General features: G+C 51.3%; 6 protein-coding genes across 6 annotated transcripts; 2 read left to right on the top strand and 4 right to left on the bottom strand.

The window, feature by feature from the left end:
- Positions 1 to 439: 439 nt before the first annotated feature.
- On the bottom strand, positions 440 to 1246 carry J4E85_002766 (uncharacterized protein; the record flags this gene model as incomplete). Its single annotated transcript, XM_051467040.1, has 1 exon — positions 440 to 1246. One exon carries the CDS (start codon positions 1244 to 1246, stop codon positions 440 to 442), a length of 807 nt encoding a protein of 268 aa, XP_051329895.1.
- Positions 1247 to 2802: 1556 nt separating this feature from the next.
- Positions 2803 to 3597, bottom strand: J4E85_002765 (uncharacterized protein; the record flags this gene model as incomplete). The annotated part of the gene is made up of 1 exon (XM_051467039.1): positions 2803 to 3597. The coding sequence occupies one exon, from the start codon at positions 3595 to 3597 to the stop codon at positions 2803 to 2805; it is 795 nt and encodes a 264-aa protein (XP_051329894.1).
- A 2639-nt stretch (positions 3598 to 6236) lies between these two features.
- Positions 6237 to 7411, top strand: J4E85_002764 (uncharacterized protein; the record flags this gene model as incomplete). The annotated part of the gene is made up of 3 exons (XM_051467038.1): positions 6237 to 6869; positions 6924 to 7154; positions 7208 to 7411. 3 exons carry the CDS (start codon positions 6237 to 6239, stop codon positions 7409 to 7411), a joined length of 1068 nt encoding a protein of 355 aa, XP_051329893.1.
- Positions 7412 to 10537: 3126 nt separating this feature from the next.
- Positions 10538 to 11461, top strand: J4E85_002763 (uncharacterized protein; the record flags this gene model as incomplete). The annotated part of the gene is made up of 1 exon (XM_051467037.1): positions 10538 to 11461. One exon carries the CDS (start codon positions 10538 to 10540, stop codon positions 11459 to 11461), a length of 924 nt encoding a protein of 307 aa, XP_051329892.1.
- Positions 11462 to 12920: 1459 nt separating this feature from the next.
- J4E85_002762 (uncharacterized protein) lies at positions 12921 to 14515 on the bottom strand (the record flags this gene model as incomplete). The annotated part of the gene is made up of 2 exons (XM_051467036.1): positions 12921 to 13128; positions 13227 to 14515. The coding sequence occupies 2 exons, from the start codon at positions 14513 to 14515 to the stop codon at positions 12921 to 12923; spliced, it is 1497 nt and encodes a 498-aa protein (XP_051329891.1).
- Positions 14516 to 15798: 1283 nt separating this feature from the next.
- J4E85_002761 (uncharacterized protein) lies at positions 15799 to 17061 on the bottom strand (the record flags this gene model as incomplete). Its single annotated transcript, XM_051467035.1, has 1 exon — positions 15799 to 17061. The coding sequence occupies one exon, from the start codon at positions 17059 to 17061 to the stop codon at positions 15799 to 15801; it is 1263 nt and encodes a 420-aa protein (XP_051329890.1).
- Positions 17062 to 18640: the final 1579 nt, after the last annotated feature.

The following is an 18640-nucleotide window of genomic DNA, read 5'->3' as shown; positions in this document are numbered from 1 at the left end:
GTTTGCTGCACCAAATGGAAAGAGCTACGTCATGGATAGCGATAACCACAGAACTTCTTACGATGGGAACTGTACTTACGCGAAGGAAGGTTTGCGAAGCTGGATTAGATTGCACTGTACCGAGGCTCGATGTACGTGTTTGGTGTATTTGACGATTGACAAGGTCAGCCAATTCGGAAGAGGGACCAAATACGTGTTGAATATAGCAAATTTTACTATAGAGGTCTATATTGCCTCTCAATGTTTCAGTAGTACTTAGTTGTATGAGGTGCGGTGACGCTATTATTTTAATCCACAGCACCTGGCATCAAGGGACGACCGGATGCATGTCGCATTGAGTATACCACATGTTAATTTCTAGTTTGAAGTATACATTATTGTAGTCACTCTTGACTTGTTCATATTTGATAGACTGTATGCAGCAAATTCCATCGCCTACCTAGTACCACAATCGTATTGCGGAATCACCCATAGAGTCAGGCGGAAAATTGCCTGGAGTGAGCATGCTTTCGAACATCCCTTTAATCTCTTCGTAGCGTGATTGAATGATTGTCGAGCTGATTCCCACGTTCTCATTTACGATCGGCTTGATAGAACACTTGCTCAAGTCCCACTCGGCTTCCCGCGCTTCGCCCCTGCCACTCGTCCAGATCCTTGGTAGTTGCGCTAGCATATGCTCTGGAGTTTTCTTGAAGATCTGGTACATGAAGAGAAGGATGCTATGTCGTATATCCTCAAGAGAGATAGTGTAGCTCTTGATTGGGGTAGTGCCAGATTTGCTGTAGACCTCGATGCACACAGGCTTTGATGAGTAGCGACACCCCGTCGCATGCAAAAGCGCGAGAGCATCGAGCCGTACATCGTCCAAGGAGGCATTGTTGTCCAGATAGTAGCGAATGATTATGCTCATAGGACTTCCGAGAGGCAGTCCGCGGAGTATCTTTAGTTCCGCGGTGAAAGCTGCCAGGGTACTCATACTTGTCAATGTGACACTGAACGCTCTTTCCCGGAAACCGACCTCGTGTGTACCAGTCAAGCAAGTAGTGACCGATACGATGTAAGCCACATCCACGTTTGTTGTCCGGCTTGTGAGGTCAAAGATGATGTCCTCGTCTGGACACAATGCCATCGTCAAGATGGAGTTTCGAATTTCGTAGGACGACATAATGCGTTTGATGTCCGTAACCGGTCTTCTTTTCGAAAACGTACTCTCAGCACCGTTGTCGACTATATCAATAATGTCCATAGCTAGCGGGCGGTCGCCGCTGTAAGTTGATTCATAGTAATGAAGGTGAGCATGGTGGTCCAGGAAGTTTAGGCAAACTTCTCGCAGTAATGAAGGCACGGAACAGAACCTTTTGATCATTCCTGACGGATCATCAATGATTGTAGCCATCTGCCTGTTACATGAGACAGCGTTTATCTCGGCTGTTCTGTTAAGATCGTCACCTGGTGGGTCCCATTCCGGATACCATCTAGGGAGAAGTTCAACCTTCAAAGCCGCATGATCAGGCTCCCATACTTGATGTAGTATAGGTGATATATTGATGACATCATCTCGACCGTGGAATACGTTGTAGATGTGAGTTTGAAGATGTCGAACAGAGGAAGACTGTATCCCAATATCGTCGAGCCAGGCCATTGCCCATGGAATTGGATCAGTAATGTAGGGGTCGTCCGCCAGACTTACACAGAAGATATTCCGACTGTAGAGAATACCAATAATTTCCTCGTGGATTTGACGGCATGTTCGAAGTAGCGCGATGCCACGTACGTCTCCCGACTGGTAACATGAGGAGTCGCCGTACGCATACCGATCGCGGGAGATTGTAATGGGGTGGCCTAACTCGAATAGAGCCTCGAAGATAGCATTGCGCACTTCGCCTGGTATTGTCAAGAGAGACGGTGCCTCTGGGTTGATGGGGTGTGACTGCATCGACATGGTTTGGCCAGGTATCACGGAAGCGGAATCGTCGTTTGTCGCGCTCATGTCTTTGATTACGTACAATTCTGGTAGTTGTTGGTGATATGGAGGAGTAGTAGCTCTGACAGAAAAAGCGCGAGGTCTAGTGGAGTAGAGTCGAAGTCTAGGACACGCCCCAATATATACGGCAGCGGATACGACAACATCCGTGCGCGCAGTGAAGTCAGAAGAGTCTACGTGATGAGAGTTGAATGTGACGTTCATATTACAAACATTCTCTTTGTATGTGAAGAGGATGCGTTGGTAAACCAAGCGAATGCGAGGACCGAACACCCGTGTCGGTTTCCTTGTCAAGTCGCGCCGTGTTATTGGTGTCAGGAGGGAGGCGGCTTCTGCGAGGACTGATCGAAATCGCTCTGGTCGAAAAGTGCGTATACGTAAGTGTCGTCGTCCGTTACGGCGTGGGCGGGCGCAGACATGGTGGTGTGAGGGATGTGCGCGGTATGTGACGCTGGTTCGTAGTCTGCAACTTGATCTTTGCCAGGTCCTTCCTGCATTGTGCTCCGACAGAGGCAAGGCTGTTTTGTGTGATCAGCACGAGATTTTGTGGGGAACGATGAGGTTACGGGACCAGAACGGGTGTTGTAGGCAGGCCGAGAGCGGGGCCGAGTTTTCACACCCAGTTGGGCAGGCGCGGCTGAACGCCACACCCCATTCCCGAACATTATTACAGCGACTAAAAAGGGAAAGAGCAAACTAAACAAGCAACTTTGGGTATGCGAATCAAGCATTGAAGAATGATACATGAATATACATAAAGTGACGCGACATATGCAGCGCATAGCATGACAGCGCGAATGCTACAGGGCAGACTCATTTCATTGAGCGCCAAGCCCCATCTTCTGCAGCACGCTGGCCAGGTCAACCTCGACAATCTTGTCCCAGCCCCTCTCAGGGCCCCAGGCAACGCGCTTCTGATTGAGCCTGGTCTCTTCTACCAAGCCTTTGAGAAGCGGGCTGTCTTTGGACACGCTTGGATATGCGTCAAACTCTACGTCGTCAATCGACGGCACCTGCGCGAGCAAGCCTCTCAGCAGCCCGACGCAGTACTCGGTATAGAAGTTGTTCCCCACGCGCCAGCCCTCAAACACCTCGTTCGATGCCGGGTCAATCTCTACAAAGATTTTCAATTTGTACACCTTCTTCACCGCTGCCAGACCCAGCCGGCTATCCACGACCCAGCATTTCGGCGGTTTCGTGAAGCCCGGCCCCAGTCGCAGCTCTAAGCGCGTAAGGAGCGCACGGTATTTGCGAGGGAACCATGCAAGTAGCGGGTGCTTGCGGTTTATGTAGCGGCCGTGGATGGGGAATACGCGAAAGGTGTTGCGACCGTAGAAGACGCGCGACGCTTCGTCGTGCATGCGGTGGTCGACGAGGAAGAGGCGGAGGGCGGGGGCGACGGTGCGGTAGTTCGTAGGGTCGAGGTCGATGGTCTTGGGGAAGACTAAGAGCTCTTCGTATATGCGCAGCCGCAGCTCGGATGGCAGATCAAAGAAGCGGAAGGGCTGGCGCTTCCCAGCTTTCTTGTCATCTTCCTGCGCATCGTCTTGAGCATCGGGCGGCGGGGCAGCGCGCTCATCCACCAGCCGCACTTTGCTCATGCGATTGACCATGTGGTCAATCGCCTTGGTCTTACGGGCCATCTTATTGTACAGCGCTTCCAAAGCGATCACTTCTACCGCCTTGGTCGCGCTTATGCATCCATCGTGTCACTCGTGCGTATACGTGTCGGTATCGTTCGAGGCGAAGGGAGACGTCGCAATGATGAAAATTTCTTAAGGGAATGTCTCGGAGCCACGGGACCGACAGCCCATTCGGTAGGGGCAGGCAGTTCTTGGGGGCAAAGATGTTCGTTCTCCCCAGCTTATGTCAACTTCAATCTTGTAGAGGAACAAAGAGTGAGGTCAAATTTCGTGGGTGCAACTTTCTATATGGAAAAGAAGAGAGGGTGGCGGCGGCGCGGAGAGTTTTGTTCGAGCTCCGGCTAGTGGATTAGTCAGCGTGTGACCGAGGTAGCGCCGCGCGACCCACCGACAACCTGACATCACCCTCTAGCTCACTCTTAGAATGGCAGACACCACCCTCCCCCTGCAGGCAAGCGATGCTGCTACGGAAAACAACCTTTTGCTCAAATGGTTTGGCATCGAGGCTCCATTGACCACTACCCCATTTAATCCATTGGCCATTTCTACCCTAATTTCTCCATCGCCCATTCCTCTGGAACTACGAGCCCGATTGCTTGACGCGGCAGCCTATTTTGAGAGCCCCGAGTACAGCGCGACATCTGGCCCTAGTTTGAGCGAAAGGCGTAGCCTCTTTTTGGACGCGGCAGCTAGAAACATCAATCTCACGTCTGTGCGTAGGTGGCATGCTTGGAAGGATTCCCTTGTGGCTCTAGTCGATGCACAGCTTGCCAGATACCCAGTTGCTTTAGGGCCGTCGCCTTCAACTTCAGATCCGAGTAATAAACATGGTCGGAATCCATCGTCGACTGCATCCGCTGCTCACCGCGTTTTGAACATAGCGGAACTGGTCGAGCAGATCTTATACAGCGCGGACCTTCAGACCCAACTGCACGCCGGCCAAGTCTGTACGCTATGGCGAGCGACTGTGAAGCGCATTCTCCAGAACCCCTTCGAAGATACACCGCATCAGAACCCGGTCGAATACTCCGATGTGTGTTCGACTAACAATGTTAACCTTCGTGTAACCCCCGAAGAGCTACTCGCTTTCGAAGAAAAGGTCCACGCAATGTGTTCGATTCTCCTGGATACAAACGGATGGAACATATGGACGTACGCACCCGCTCGGCTTACTCAATCGCATATGCTTAAGCCATCCGTCGCAGAACTCGTGCGCTACGCATATCGCGTGGCTTGGGACATTAACCCCGCCCCAGACAACGACTTCAAACCGCAGCCGCAGTGGCTGGACTTCACGCAGTTCAGGTTGCATCCGTGTCTAGAGCGCCTATACACCGGCGGATTCGAGACATATCGCGGTCGCTGTCACATTTACTTAAACACCAATGCTCCCACTGGAGGCCTCCTTCACCCGCTCAACTTCCCGCTTGGACCCTTGTACTCCCATATAGGATCGCACTTTGTCACCGACCCACCGTGTAGTTGCATCGGCATTTACACTCCGAGTGATCAGTGGCTGGAGGGGACTGCACACATTAATAAGCTAGTGGCCCGCATTTACAACAAGGACGGAATACGTCTATCCCATCTAACAAGTATACTAAACGCACATGCGGCGACCGTACTATTGGATTGGAGGGACCAAGTCGAGCGTATGCGAGAGAACTTGGCCACCCTGCCTCCAAGCGTACTGCAGCTATCATACCCAAGACGGCGTGCATTCACAGCCGGTGCCCGTCCGCATTTTATACTCACGCTGGATCATCACGACATGAATGAAAATCCCAATCTCTCCAAGCATGTGAGCCAACGGCCGTTGCTGATGGGTATGAGGATGTTGGGAAACGAATGGAAGACTTTGGATATCGCAGAGCAATATGTCGACACCAGCAGTGAGTGTTGGGCGGAGTGGATTTCCGATACTTCTGCTGATGATTCTTTGTGGAGCATATAGCACGACATGCCATCACTTTGTTTTTTCTTGCTATAGACTGTAGAAATTGCTACTACTGCTACGTCACCTCAACCAGACGGAAAAGGTGGGCTCGCCGAAGTCTATGTGCTTAGTGAGAAATGTTTGGAGAATCGATGCACTTCAATGCAACGTATCATACCACTCGCCGTAGTCTCGACTGCTGCGAGACCAGCAAAAGACGTGCAAATCTAGATCAGATCTAGTGGCGTGGCAACATCATATGGAGACGTATCCTCACAACTCAACCAGATGAAAGTCGGTTTCGGGGTCTAGCAAGCACACAGTCCTCCATCTAAAGACCAGTCAGTACGTCGAGAATGAGGTTCTAGACTTCCATAGTCTTGGAACGACGGAGTTGCGGCAACGCTACGGATTCCCGCCCAACGGTTTCCAGAGGCCTAATCGTGCGCCAAGCAGACTGCATCCCCAGATTTGGCCTAATGGTAGTCTACCAGTCGAACATTGAGCTAAGCAAACCTAAGACTGCCGAGCAGCCGGCTACCTCGCCTTCAAATGCGAATACAAGTCGAGCGTGCTACCATTATTGCGGAGTACACTCCAAGAAGTTGTCAACGTTTAGCCAACGCGACGCCAATTATTGTACCTGTTTTAGCACAGCCGTGGCAGACGTCATATGCGAGAAGATGTGGGTCATATCAGTTATTATAGCTACGACTGCTCGACGTTGCAGCAGTACATCGCCCAGATTACTATCACCAAGAACAACATGCGCAATCAAAACGAGAAGATGTCATCAGGATCAGAAAATACCGCTGTAGGGCAAAAGCACGATCCTTCCATCGAGAATCCGCTCGTCAACTACGGACAATTACCAGGGTGGCGCCAAGAAAACCAATACATCGTCAGCAAATACCGTTCCGCCCGCAATTCATACCGCCAATCCATCAAAAGCCTCACATACCTCCATAACGAGACCGGAAACATCTACACCCACCTATTCTTCTTGGTCATTGTTTTGCTTCTCACCACCTACAACCTACCGCAACTAGGCGGTCCAAAACAGTGGTTCCCCTCCCCACGCAACGGTGATTTACTGGCATTGTCTGCATTCCTCGGCGGTGTGATACTGTGCATGTCGTTCTCCGTCACGTACCATATCATCCTCGACCATTCAGAATCTGTGGCGACGGCTGGCAAGCAGTTGGACTTTGCGGGCATCACGTGTCTTATCTGGGGCAGTTTGATTGCGACGCTGTACTACACGTTCACCTGCGAGGTAGAGCTCATGCGAACCTATATGCTTATCGTAAGTTGATTTGTTTCTACGACATGGGTTGGAAGCTGCTGACATGAAATATAGTTCACAGCTTTTGGCGCTGTCATGCTGCTCTTCTTCGCTTCGCCTCTGGCTTCCAAGTCTTGGGCACAGGCCCTTGTAGTTCCGCTTTTCGTCTCTTTTGCCGCCGCTGGTATTTTTCCGCTGTGGAGGGGTATTCAATTGTATGGTTGGGAACGAATGGACGAAATGGCAGGCTTACGATGGGGGTTGGCTTGCGGCTTCGTCTGCCTGGCTAGTCTGGGTCCTTTTATGGTATGTAGTCGTGCCTTGCAACGCTCAACGATAGCTGGACTAACAGAAGACAGATGCAATTCCCAGAGTGTTGGAAGCAAGGCAAATTTGACATGTGGCTCTCATCGCACCAGATCTTCCACATCGCTGTGGTGATTGCTGCGTGTCTGCATTTTGTTGGGCTGATGAAGGCCTACTCGTTCCAGCATACGCACATGCAGATAGCGATCTGCCCCATGCTGAGTACCTGGAAAGATGAGCTCATGAATTTGACTTGAATGGGATGATACGCCGCAATCGTATCGGCCTCGAAAGTGCGGTTTGGTGTAGAACCCTCATAACTAAATGCTGATACCAAGAACTCTCCTCTTTGACTCGGCCTTACCGCCACTAGACATGCGACACCAAACTTCCCCAAAGCAAAATACTGACTAATAAGAAGAGCATGATTAACACAACACAAAACCCAATCACGCCTTCCAGTCTCCGCCACCTGACCTCTTCATCCCGCCATATCAGTACCCCAACAATATCTTCAACACACTTATACCACAGCTCCAGCACCTCCGCCGGAGCACCAAACGTGGCTGCCAAAATGCACTCCGGGCCGTTATGCTTCAGCAACAAACGCTGCGTCTTCCGGTCGCAATGCTTCATGATCCACTCATCCAGCAGCGTCCAAACATACACGTCCAACTCGCATCGCAGCTGCTCAATCGTGACGACGCGGTGACCTGGTGCATGGACTGTACGATCGAAGTATACCCTCATCAAATAGAAGAATCGATGAACCGCATCGCGCGTCGTGACCTCTTCATCCTGCCCGAAATCAGCCAGCATAGCGCGCCTCAGAAACCCGTCGTCCATCGCACGAGCCAAAGCGCGCGGTTGAAGATACGCGACTACCCTCATCGCGTCCTCGATATGTATGTCAATCTCCTGCGCCGGACTAAACTTCTCCGTATTCTGAGCAATAGACATCAAATCCAGTTCTTCAAGCTCCATAGCAGGCCGGTACCACTCCACACTCCACTCCTCCTCCTCCTCCTCTAAAACGCATTGACACAGCGGGTTACCAAACCCTTCTATCATCTGCTTCACACAAACTCCGTGGTTGCAATGGAGTGTACAGTGTGGTTCAGGTGGCGGCACGCTCTTGCGTATGTTGAGGACGTCTTGGAAGGCGGGGAAGCGGTGGGTGTTTGTGTCTTCGTTTATACCGTCGAAGAGCGGGGATGGAGGTGCGACGGGGAGGCGGAGGCTGTAGGACGGGATTTTGATGCGGAGGGATGAGCGTGGAGGTAGGGGTGGAGGTGGGGATGTGGACAGGAAGTCCGTTTCTGTGAACTTCATGTTTGCGGATGAAAGGGTGCTTGATTGGTGTTTGCTCGGGGGAGGGAGTGAAATACAATGGTTTTGGTTGAGATGGTTTTGGTTGTCTGAAGAGGGACGTTGTGCGCATATGAAGTGTACATTAAGCGCTGTGTTCGGGTTTGCTCAAGCATGGATTGATGGTAGTGGATGCACACGGAAGCTTTCACTCTTTGATTGCTTGCGATGATACTGATCAGGCGTACGAGACATCAAGTACACTAATCCCAGGTAAAATCGCAGCTCTCCTCGCTGTCGCTGCTCTCTCCGCTCTCGCTGCTTTCCTCACTCCCACAGCTCTCAAACTCCCACCAGGTCTTCTTCATCCTCTCCGTTCTTATCTCCTTATCCCACCACGACAACACCGCAACAACCATCTCCACAATCCCCTCCATCCTCTCAAACAACAGCTCAACTCCCCTACTCATCGTCCCCTTAATCCAAGTTCTTCTCGCTAAGCCAAAGCACCCTTTCAACTTCCATGCTCTCTCCGCAGCATTATCCCTTCTTTCCACCTGGTTGCGGAAACACCATTCAGATACCCACCAGAAGATGTCCAGGCGCATGACTTCCGTCATCTCTTTCACCAGATCTGCGATGGTGAGGGTGCGGGTTTGGTTCTCGAGGGGCGATAGCGTGATTGATAGGTAGTTGAGGAGTTTGGAGATGATGATGTTGGCTGCGCGGGTAGCGGCGAGGTATTGCGAGGGGTACAGTGTGGTGCTCTTCGTGAAGTGTTTGGATCCGCGGATATATTTTGTAACATCAAGATATCCCATGCTTCGCATCTTTCTGACTAGGGCGGTGGCGGATTTTAGGTCTATGGTGATTGCCTCGCCATAGTCAGTGTTCTCATATGCTCTTTGGGCGGCCAGGATATCCTGGAGTCGAAGACGCGATATCCTTTCCTGCCTGAAAGTGGTATCTTCGAGAATAGGAAGTCGCCTGCAACATCTGCATGCTTTGGGCTCGATATTGCGCTTCCTGTCTTTGTCGGTAATGGAGCGGCATATGCGATGTTCGCAGTGTCGAATGCAGTGGCCGATGTCATGGTCATTTACTGTAACCTTTCCATTATTCCGCTTCCAGTCTTCCCAGTCGCCGTCATTTTCTTCATATGCCGGAAATTGCTCCAAGTCTCGCGCTGGTGGCTGGTAGGTGAATGGGCATGGCGATGGGCTTCTCGCTCGGTAGAAAGTTCTTGGGACACTCGACCGGAGTGGACGGCCAGTTCTAACAGGCTTGCTGGATGCTTTGCGATGTTTCAGGGCCAGATACGATGACGGTATGTATTGCGTATTGCAATCTTCGCCCAGGTGGTCTGGATGCATGCACATTGTGTCGGCGGCGGTTGCTAGAAGGAGACGAAACATTTTGTTGGAGAAGATGTTGATGGGATGCGATGAAAAGATGGACTTTGAATGAGAACATAAGAGTATATTATATATGGGTAGCAAACCTACCAGAATCTACAGTTTCCTCCATGGTACGATAGGTACCTCTGACTCTAGGCGACTATCCATTCCGAACTCTGGTCGGCTGGATGAGAGCAGGTCCAGCCGACCAACCAGAATTATGCCGTTTACTACTCTAGCGAATGACCATGTCGCAATAATAAATCGTACCATAGTTAACATCATGAATCTCCCTCTGTCAGCAAGCAACTAGCATGTGTTGTATTGTCTGCGCTTTGAGCCAACCGCAAGCTGGGGTTAGTCATCGCGGTCTCGTGGAGCGCGCGTACACTGAACAAACACCAAAAATGCGGTTTGGACTGGAAACGAAAGAAACAATTTGGCGCTGACCGTGGAGGTTACATGAAGCCAAGAAGATGTCGTTCCGTGAGTCTGGATGCACCGTGGCAGCGACGGGTAGATTACTAGTCTCTATCGGGGAAGGCTCCCTGTCGATCATGACGCAACGCGATTTCGCATCCCACCGTCGACTGAAGCACACCAGACAGCAGCCTTCCGACCTCCCACGATGTCACCGCCCTAAACCCGATTCCTTACCCCTCAATCGCATAGTCCGAAATGGCGCTTCCCCTAAGCATCTTCCTCGGCGGCTGCGTCGTCGCCATCCCCGTCGTAACCGGCGTCGCGCAAGGTGTCGAGCACCAAAAGAAGCAGAACGAAGAAGCCGCCAACGAGTCGCGCATGTGGAAGTTCAACTGCCTCGTAGCCTGCGACGACCCCGATCCGATCGCGAAAGAAGAAATCGACAATGGCATCCTCGTCGTGCGCCGCGATAAAGTCTGGGTCGTGCCCAGGGACGCGGACAACAAGCCCATGTGGCCGGACGGGATAGATGGGGAAGGGAAGGAGCCTCTGCATGCATTTGCAGGCTTTTACATTGCATACCCAGATGAAGACAGGAGTCCGCCGGAGAGGGGATTGGTTACCACGATCAGCGACGACCCGCCGATGCTGAACTGGGTCTACTGCGACAAGAAGACGTACGAGCTACGCTACTCGAATCGCACCGGCAGCATCATACATCATGTCGGCGTCTGGGACTGGACCGAAGACGAGACGCACCTCACATTCGAAGGCTGGGAGGGCTTCATGGCCATCGACGAATGGGACGGCGCCGACGAAGACCCGGACACCCCGTGGGGCAAGGAAGGGCTGCGCTGGGCCGTCTACTTCGACAAGGACGACAACGGGCTTAAGGGGAGGCACAAGGGAAGAGACATGTTCGAGATCAGTCTCAAGCGCAGGATACAGAGCGCCGAAGAGCAGTTGAAGCAGAATGAGGCTGCGGAGAAGAAGATGCAAGTCAAGAGTCGAGGTGGTCTGAGTACGCAGTTCGCGGCGCCCCAGAAAGAGAGAGATAAGGAGTGGGAAAAGAAGTTTGGCGAGAAAGCTAGGCTGGAGCTCGAGAAAAAGTTGGCGAAAGACCAGGAAGAAGGGCAGGGACCTGAGTGGGCGAGAGGGGATGTGGGGAAAGAAGAGTGAGGATAATAACGAGATGGATGGGTGACTCATGGCGTTGAGTATGCCACTTTCGGTATCATACATGCGCCTTCTCCTGGACGCGCTCCTCACCCATCCTAGTACCCCAGGCCCTGCGACGACTATCTCGACGTCGACCCTCTCTCAATGAAGACAGATCATTCACCTCGTAGGCGTTTGCCGGACAGTACGACTCACGACAAACAGAGGCAATCCAATCATGTTATGTGATTGCTTATACTCTTTGGAGTATAAAGTTGGCTCGGCGATCCTTAGATGTCTCTCTTCTCGATAGCGCTGCAAGAGAGGTGACCCAGTCAAAATGTCAACCTCCTATGACCTGTCGACACGAGAGGGACAACAAAAGTACGCCTTCTCTAAGCTGATGATTGCCAACTCGGACGTGTTGGCTCGGAATCAAGCCATATATCACCCTGAGGTCGGTCTTGAGCAATATCTATGGAAGGTGACCTATGTCATGATGGAGGGAGAGCAGCTCATCGGTTATACCAGCAATGAGCAGACGGCAAACCTTTTCCGCGACACTCTTGGTTGGCATGTAGAAAAACAAGACGGAGAGGAAGAATGGACATACCAATACAGCAAGTGTGTTCATGGAGACCCTTCGATGGATTGGATCGATCCGGTAGCGAAGACGACTGCTATTTATGGGTGGCGTGAGGTTCTCTGTACCAACTTCATGTGAGGGAGCTTTTGGCTGATCGCACCCGCATCTAGGCCATCCTGCTATTGGTAAACCTCGCGAAGAGTCTTTTCCAGCACATGAGATGAGGTGGAAGAACTCGTATGTTCAGAAAGGGCGTACGATGATCCATTTCGCCATCTCAATTCGCCAGACTGACGTGTTGCATAGTCTGGTGGGCGTTCATCACGAAACGACCACCCGTCGACACGGAAGAACCCAGAGTTCTGACTACCGAATTCCTGAAGAGTGGCAAGAGACTCCTTCCTCAGCATAATGCAAAGGCACTACTGAAGCAAGGCTCCTCCGGAATTCCGAAGCTTTTAGTAGAATGGGTCGAGAGAAGCGCTCGGGAAGGTCCAACAGCTCCCCCAAAACCTGAAGCGTCTGAATAGTCTGAAGTTTCTGCGGCTCCCGCTCCAGTCTGATCTATGAACTCGACGGAACAAGAGTCACTTCTACTCGATGCTGTCACAGAACGGAGGCTATGTACTATAACTTGTTCGTGTTCCTATCTAATACTAAAGTCTACTGTAACATGACACTGGTACGATGAGCTGCACATACAGCAGCTACTAACAGTCCTACAAACTGAAGCATTCTTCAAAGGCTCTCAACGCCTTCACTCTCTTTTAAAATCTGTTCCATTTCTAGTAGCGTGGGTTCTCACGAGTTTCAAAGCATGGACGCTGATTCGGCCAATCTAAATATGCCTCGAGCTGCGCATCTTCGGCACCACGTTTCAACACTCGGTTGGGTCTAGGAATGGCAAATGGGTGTTGGTATGGAGTGTGCGGATAGCCTTCGGTCATGTGCGGCATATAAGACGGCGACGGCGTCCAAGGTGTCACCGGTGATGGCTGCGTGCTCGGGGAATAGATTCCGTGCATCGATGGCGTTGTAGTCGGGGCGTACGAGGCGGATGGCGAAAGCATGTTCGGTGAAAGCTTGTTCGACGAAAGCATGCCTGATGGAAGCATCCCGGGCGATGACACGGAGTGAGGGAGGACAGGTTGAGGGCCATAATAATAAGAGTTCCCAGTGACATGCTGGTTGTTCTCGTACTGCCCGCCATTGTCGCCCGCGTACTGAGAGACAGTCTGGGTATTGTTCGATTGGACGTCGCCGATGATACTCGTTCCGACGTTGGCAGGTGGCAGAGGCTCTGATGATTGCAGGCTCGTCGCGACATCTAAATCCAACTCTTCCTCAAGGTCGTTCGAAGGCAGAGTCATTGCGACACTGGAATCGAGTTCCTCATTACCGTCCGTGACAGAGGCTTGATCTTCAGGTGACGTCGTAGCCGTTTTCTCCTTCACCCTCGTTCGACCTTCCGCGATATACTTCTGGCGGTTTTTATTCTGTCCATTGTTCAGGATTGTACCCGTAATCTTCTGGGGAGCCGCACCCACAGTAGTTTCAAGATTCTCACCCTTGAGCAGCGAGAAGCACCGGCTCTTGGAAAGCCGCAAGAGCTCACAGAGACTTTCTATACGCTCACCAAAGGTAAAGTTGCGGCAGTCCCACATCGTCTCCAGTGGCGTTGTGTCGTAGATGGAGAATGATTTCGGGCCGAAGGCATGTAGTTTCTCAGCGGTGTCAACTAGCTGCCAGCACACCTTCTCCATCTGGTCTTCATAAATCGCCTTTTTGGCACCTGGAGTCAATCGTTTCGCAAATCGGTCCTTGTCTTGGTTGTCCGGACAGGCAGAAGTGTCTTTCATTGCTGCTAGTAGCTCAGCGACGTGTCCAGCTCGGTCTTCGTCAGTAGTCGGAATAGTGCTGTCATTGGGAGGCGGCATCCAGTCCTTTTCGATATAGCGGTTAAGCATGCTATCCTTCGCTTCTGCCAGATTCCGAAATGACAGTCCAAAGAACCTGGGTTGAACTGGAGCTATTGCAGCAGCTTGAGAGGGTGCCGATTGGCTGGGTGTAATGTGTTGGTAAAAAGGGTCTAATGGCGAGTGTACGTCCACCGTGTGTGTTGGCTCATTTGTGGCACTGGCAGGCTCTATGGATGAATAACGAGGAGGTGGGGTACCTGCATAATGTTGGGATGAAGGCTGATCAAGTGTCGGTTGGCTGTATCCATCGAAGCCGTGTTGATGCTGACCATCGTCAGGTGCATATAGAGGAATATGATCCGGCTGGTAGTTCCCTACACCATAGTCTTGGATGCCAGGTTGAGCGAAGTACACAGGGTCGCCACTGGCAGACAGCATTGCGCCCTCGTTATCCATAGTTGTCTGGAATTGAGCTTCATAGAGGAGTTGCAGGTCTTGAGGGCTCATGTTGAGGATGTCGTCGAGGAAGTCAGAAGAACTGTTATTGTCCTGGTAGTGGCCTTGAGACATAATGCCTTCGGTGGACAGGGTCGATGTGTCGAGAGAGGTTGCGAGTATCACCCGGATTCCGATCGGTCGAGTTGAAAAGAGTGACTGGTTAAGAGCTTGGAAGGTTGTAAGCTGGTGATGGGTGGAAAGGAAAATCTCACACATATTTTTAATCTGTCGAGGCGCTTCCGCTTAGTGAATCTCATCATCTTCGCGAGTTTGCTACTTGAGCATCGCGATAGCACAGTTAATTCGAGGGCTGTGTTCGACCATGTTTGCTTGCCGCCGAGAGAATCCATGGGGGAAAGTCTTGTACGCTGTGAGACTATGATGAATGCAAGTACAACACTGATACCGACGTCGGCTGGAGAATGTTCAGACGATAGATGTGGACTTTCCAAAGGCAGAATTAAATACTGTCGTAAAGTATGTAAAAGAATAGCTCAATTGTTCTGCAAGAGCTTCTGTCACCAATTGGAACCGTGATAGCACTGATGCGCAAGTTTCACAAAAGGCGGCATCGTGAATGGGTCCTTCATTGGTTGCTGTCGATCAGTAGTTCGTTGACAGTGAATTGGGAACTCCCAAAACAGCAATCGTGAAGCGCAATAAGCATCCTGAGGTACCAAGAGCGCCTTGGCAATGAGATCCATCACGGCGGAGGGCGGAGCGCGAATGCATTGGTGGTAGAGAGCGGCGGGTGTTGCTGATGAAGTTCCGACGCGTCGACGGCGCGACTGAACGCGTCACAGCCGCATTCGGACGTTAGCGGCTTGGCTGACACCATTCTCCTCTTCACGGAAGCGACTCCTCAGTTCAGCACCTCACATCGCGTCACCGCGTCGCCATCCAATTCATCCCATCTACACCCCGTATGGTTGCGCATAGTTGGGATGATCATACGACAACCTCCGATTTCAGGTTCATCCACGCGCTTTGTCACAAAGAACCCCGCATCGGCCAGTACGCACGATCATCAGCACGGCAACTCATCATCAAGTCGAAGTCTGCAACCTTCAGGCAACTGCGAACGATCATACAAACAGATATGGAAGGCTTGGGTTCAGAACGCCAATTGTCCTTCCGCCTCACGCTGGCCACCGCTATCTATGACGCTAATTCAGCTGGATGACTGACATTATACCACAAGTTGTCTACGAGTTCTTTAACTCGCACTGACGCCATTTTATTGTAAACATACCTCATCCACACGCGCGACTAACCGCTCTTCATCAAGCCGCTTCATCCTCGCTCTCGTCCGACGAAACGCCGACTTGCTCCGGCTTCGCCTCCAGTCGCTCTCATTACTGGCTAGTCCGATCATCGCCCTTCTCCATCTCGTCGCGTTCGTGCTCCCTCCACAGCTTCCCCAGCTGCTTCATAAAGTCGTCGTCGTAGTATGACCACGTCTCTGGTACCTTGGTGCTTTTCCACCCGAACGCCTCGCGAGACCTCCCGTTAATAACGTTGTTGTATTCGATAGGGCGGTCGCTCTCTGGCAGTTTTGCAAGCTCCAATATCGTCAAGCCACTGATCTGGCATACAAGATGGATCGTCTTCTTAAAGAGCCTAGATGGTGCCGGCTGGTCGGGCTCCCATTGATCTTTTTCGTCTTCATGCAGGACTACATAGGACTGTTTGAGGACAGCGCTATCCACGCCAATTGCACTCATAACGTAACTTGTGATCGGCCCACGTCCACCATTGCTGTTTCTCCAATGCCAGAGCTTGATTTTAAAGGTAGATAACTCCACGACAGTCTGCGGTATCGCTAATGTGCTGCAATCGATACCTGTAGGGTCAAGTCCAATCGTATACGTATACTTATCGCCGACGCGGCGGGGGCGAGTAACAAGGTTCGTATACTTATCTTCCCAATGCAGAAATCGAGTCTGGATACCGTCGCATGTCAGACCCCGAAGGTAATCACCATGTCGCTTTACCATACCCGCGGTCTTATCCGCAGGCAGGTTCTGCAATACGTAACACTGCTTGTCGATAAAGGTAGTCTGCGGGAACAAAGAGTATGCCCTGTTCCAAGTGATAAAGTTTAATGTCGCGGTAGATGAAGCCGCGTGGAGCAATTTGCATAGAGGAGAATCCCTCGAATCAAAGACACAGACGGTCAACCCATCATACTCGGCCTGCGGCTTTCGGAATATGGTCAAGCCCGTCATGTTGTACTCATCAGCGATCCACCGTTCTTGCTCCAGGAAGTCGAATATCGGGGCACGGAGGTCCAAGGGCTTAACCTCTGAGTACTGTGTATAGATGTATAGTTCTTGCACGGGGGTTTGCAGCTCGTTAGCAATGAACTTGCGGGCAAAGTCACCGCCAATGATTGCGCCGGTGTTGGCTTGAACTTGTCTGAACGCCTTGGGATCCTGGAAGAAGGTTTTGAGTTTTGTCTCAATGTTCTGGTAGCATGAAGGAAGCCCGCTGATGAGCGCAGTACGAACGCCTGTCGATACTTCAATCAATGTCGAGAACTCCTTCGGGCCGAGGTACGAAATGAGAGTCTCCTGCACTGGCGCTAGCGAGGACGAGAGGAGATGAGGAAGATTCATGGTGATTGCGCGGGTTGAGGGTGGGGGTTATCGTTACGCTGCACCGTAAATTAATCCGGAAGGCGCAGCGAATAAGTACTCGCATAGAGGAACGCGCAGGCAGAAACGGCAAGGGAATCACGTGTCGAATGTAAGCCTTCCCAGGTTGGCTTCAGTGTATCGCAACCATGGATCTCAGTGAAATCTCATCTCATCAACCAAAGTACGCCACAATCATATGCTGCTGTTGGTGCCAGGAAGGAGCGATGGGAGATCAAAACTTCGCACTTGCACGGCGAGGGAAGGCTGCATTGCCGATGGATTCGGTTAAACCTGCCGACACGGAATTCATACACTCTTCCAACAAGCCAACTTCCTTCGACTATCGGAAGGTTTCCCCTGGCGCCTTGCATGTGGCAAAGTCTTCTGGTGAGCAGCCTCGCGGCATTGATACGTGCGGAACTTACCTAGCAGCTGACGTGTGCTGCTCCTGCGAAACAATCTATTGGCTGGTTAATTCGCGATCGGGCAGTGTTCATTGTACCGAACCCAGAGGTACGGTTTGCGCAACGTCAACTTCATCCCAGAAATGCAGCAATAATGGTTTTCGCTGAAAGTATTGGGCTCGGTGGAGGACTCCCGAGTCTTCAGGTCTGACGTCATGAGCCCGTGCTGCGATAAGACAATGTCCTGCGCCACCAATTACGAATCCTGTCCTCACCAAGTACAGATTAATTCGATGAGCAGCTCTAAACCTGGCCCCCACGAAGGATTCGCGCGCAATAATCTGGATCCTCAATGCAGCAAATGCTTACTTCCAAATGTACGATCTTCCCTCGGCTTGTTCCATATTTGGTCCATAAGGGCTGCGTTGGAGGCGATGCATGCATGCGCAAGTCAAGCAATAGATACATAATAGTCCACGGCCATTCAGCAATGGCCTAACATGAGGTAGTACCAAAATTTAAGATGTACTACTCTCCGAATACTCTCTTATCTTCCCTTACTTTCAGACTTTCATTATCCTATAAGCGGCGTGCCAGATTCAGCGGCTGGCGTGGTGGGTTCGTTTTTGCCATTATCGGCTCATCACTAGTCCTTCTTTTCAACACCATATGCGCCATAGTGGCTGCTGCAGCCGGTAACCCACAAGACGGGATTGCTACGATCTACACAGGAAAATGTGCTTTTGCATCGCGTTTAACAACGGGTCTTCAACTCCTCATTAATGTACTAAGCAGCGCCTTGTTGGGTGCATCCAGTTATTGTTTACAACAACTTGGGGCACCTACGAGAGACGAAATTAACGAAGCCCATGGAAAAGGCAAGTGGCTGCATGTGGGAGTTCTCAGCCTAAGAAACCTACCAAATATCAGTAAGAGAAGGCAGGTTGTCTGGCTATCGCTTGCTATAAGTAGCATACCTCTGCATTTTCTGTGAGTACATTCCGCCATAACAGAGGGCTAGAACTCGTGTCGCATTCTACGAAAAAGGTTTTACAGCAAGAGTCTACATTGTCTTAGAAACTGCACAGTTGTTGACATTTAAAGGCATGTATATTGCAGAGTGCGTCACGAATCCTAGCCTCCCCTAGTGCCGC

This window comes from Alternaria conjuncta (genome assembly GCF_024043145.1).
Source record: "Alternaria conjuncta strain BMP 0040 chromosome Unknown scaffold_3, whole genome shotgun sequence".
Lineage (NCBI taxonomy): Eukaryota > Fungi > Ascomycota > Dothideomycetes > Pleosporales > Pleosporaceae > Alternaria > Alternaria conjuncta.
The sequence above is the reverse complement of the archived record's forward strand: the minus strand, read 5'-3'. Positions and strand labels throughout refer to the sequence as shown.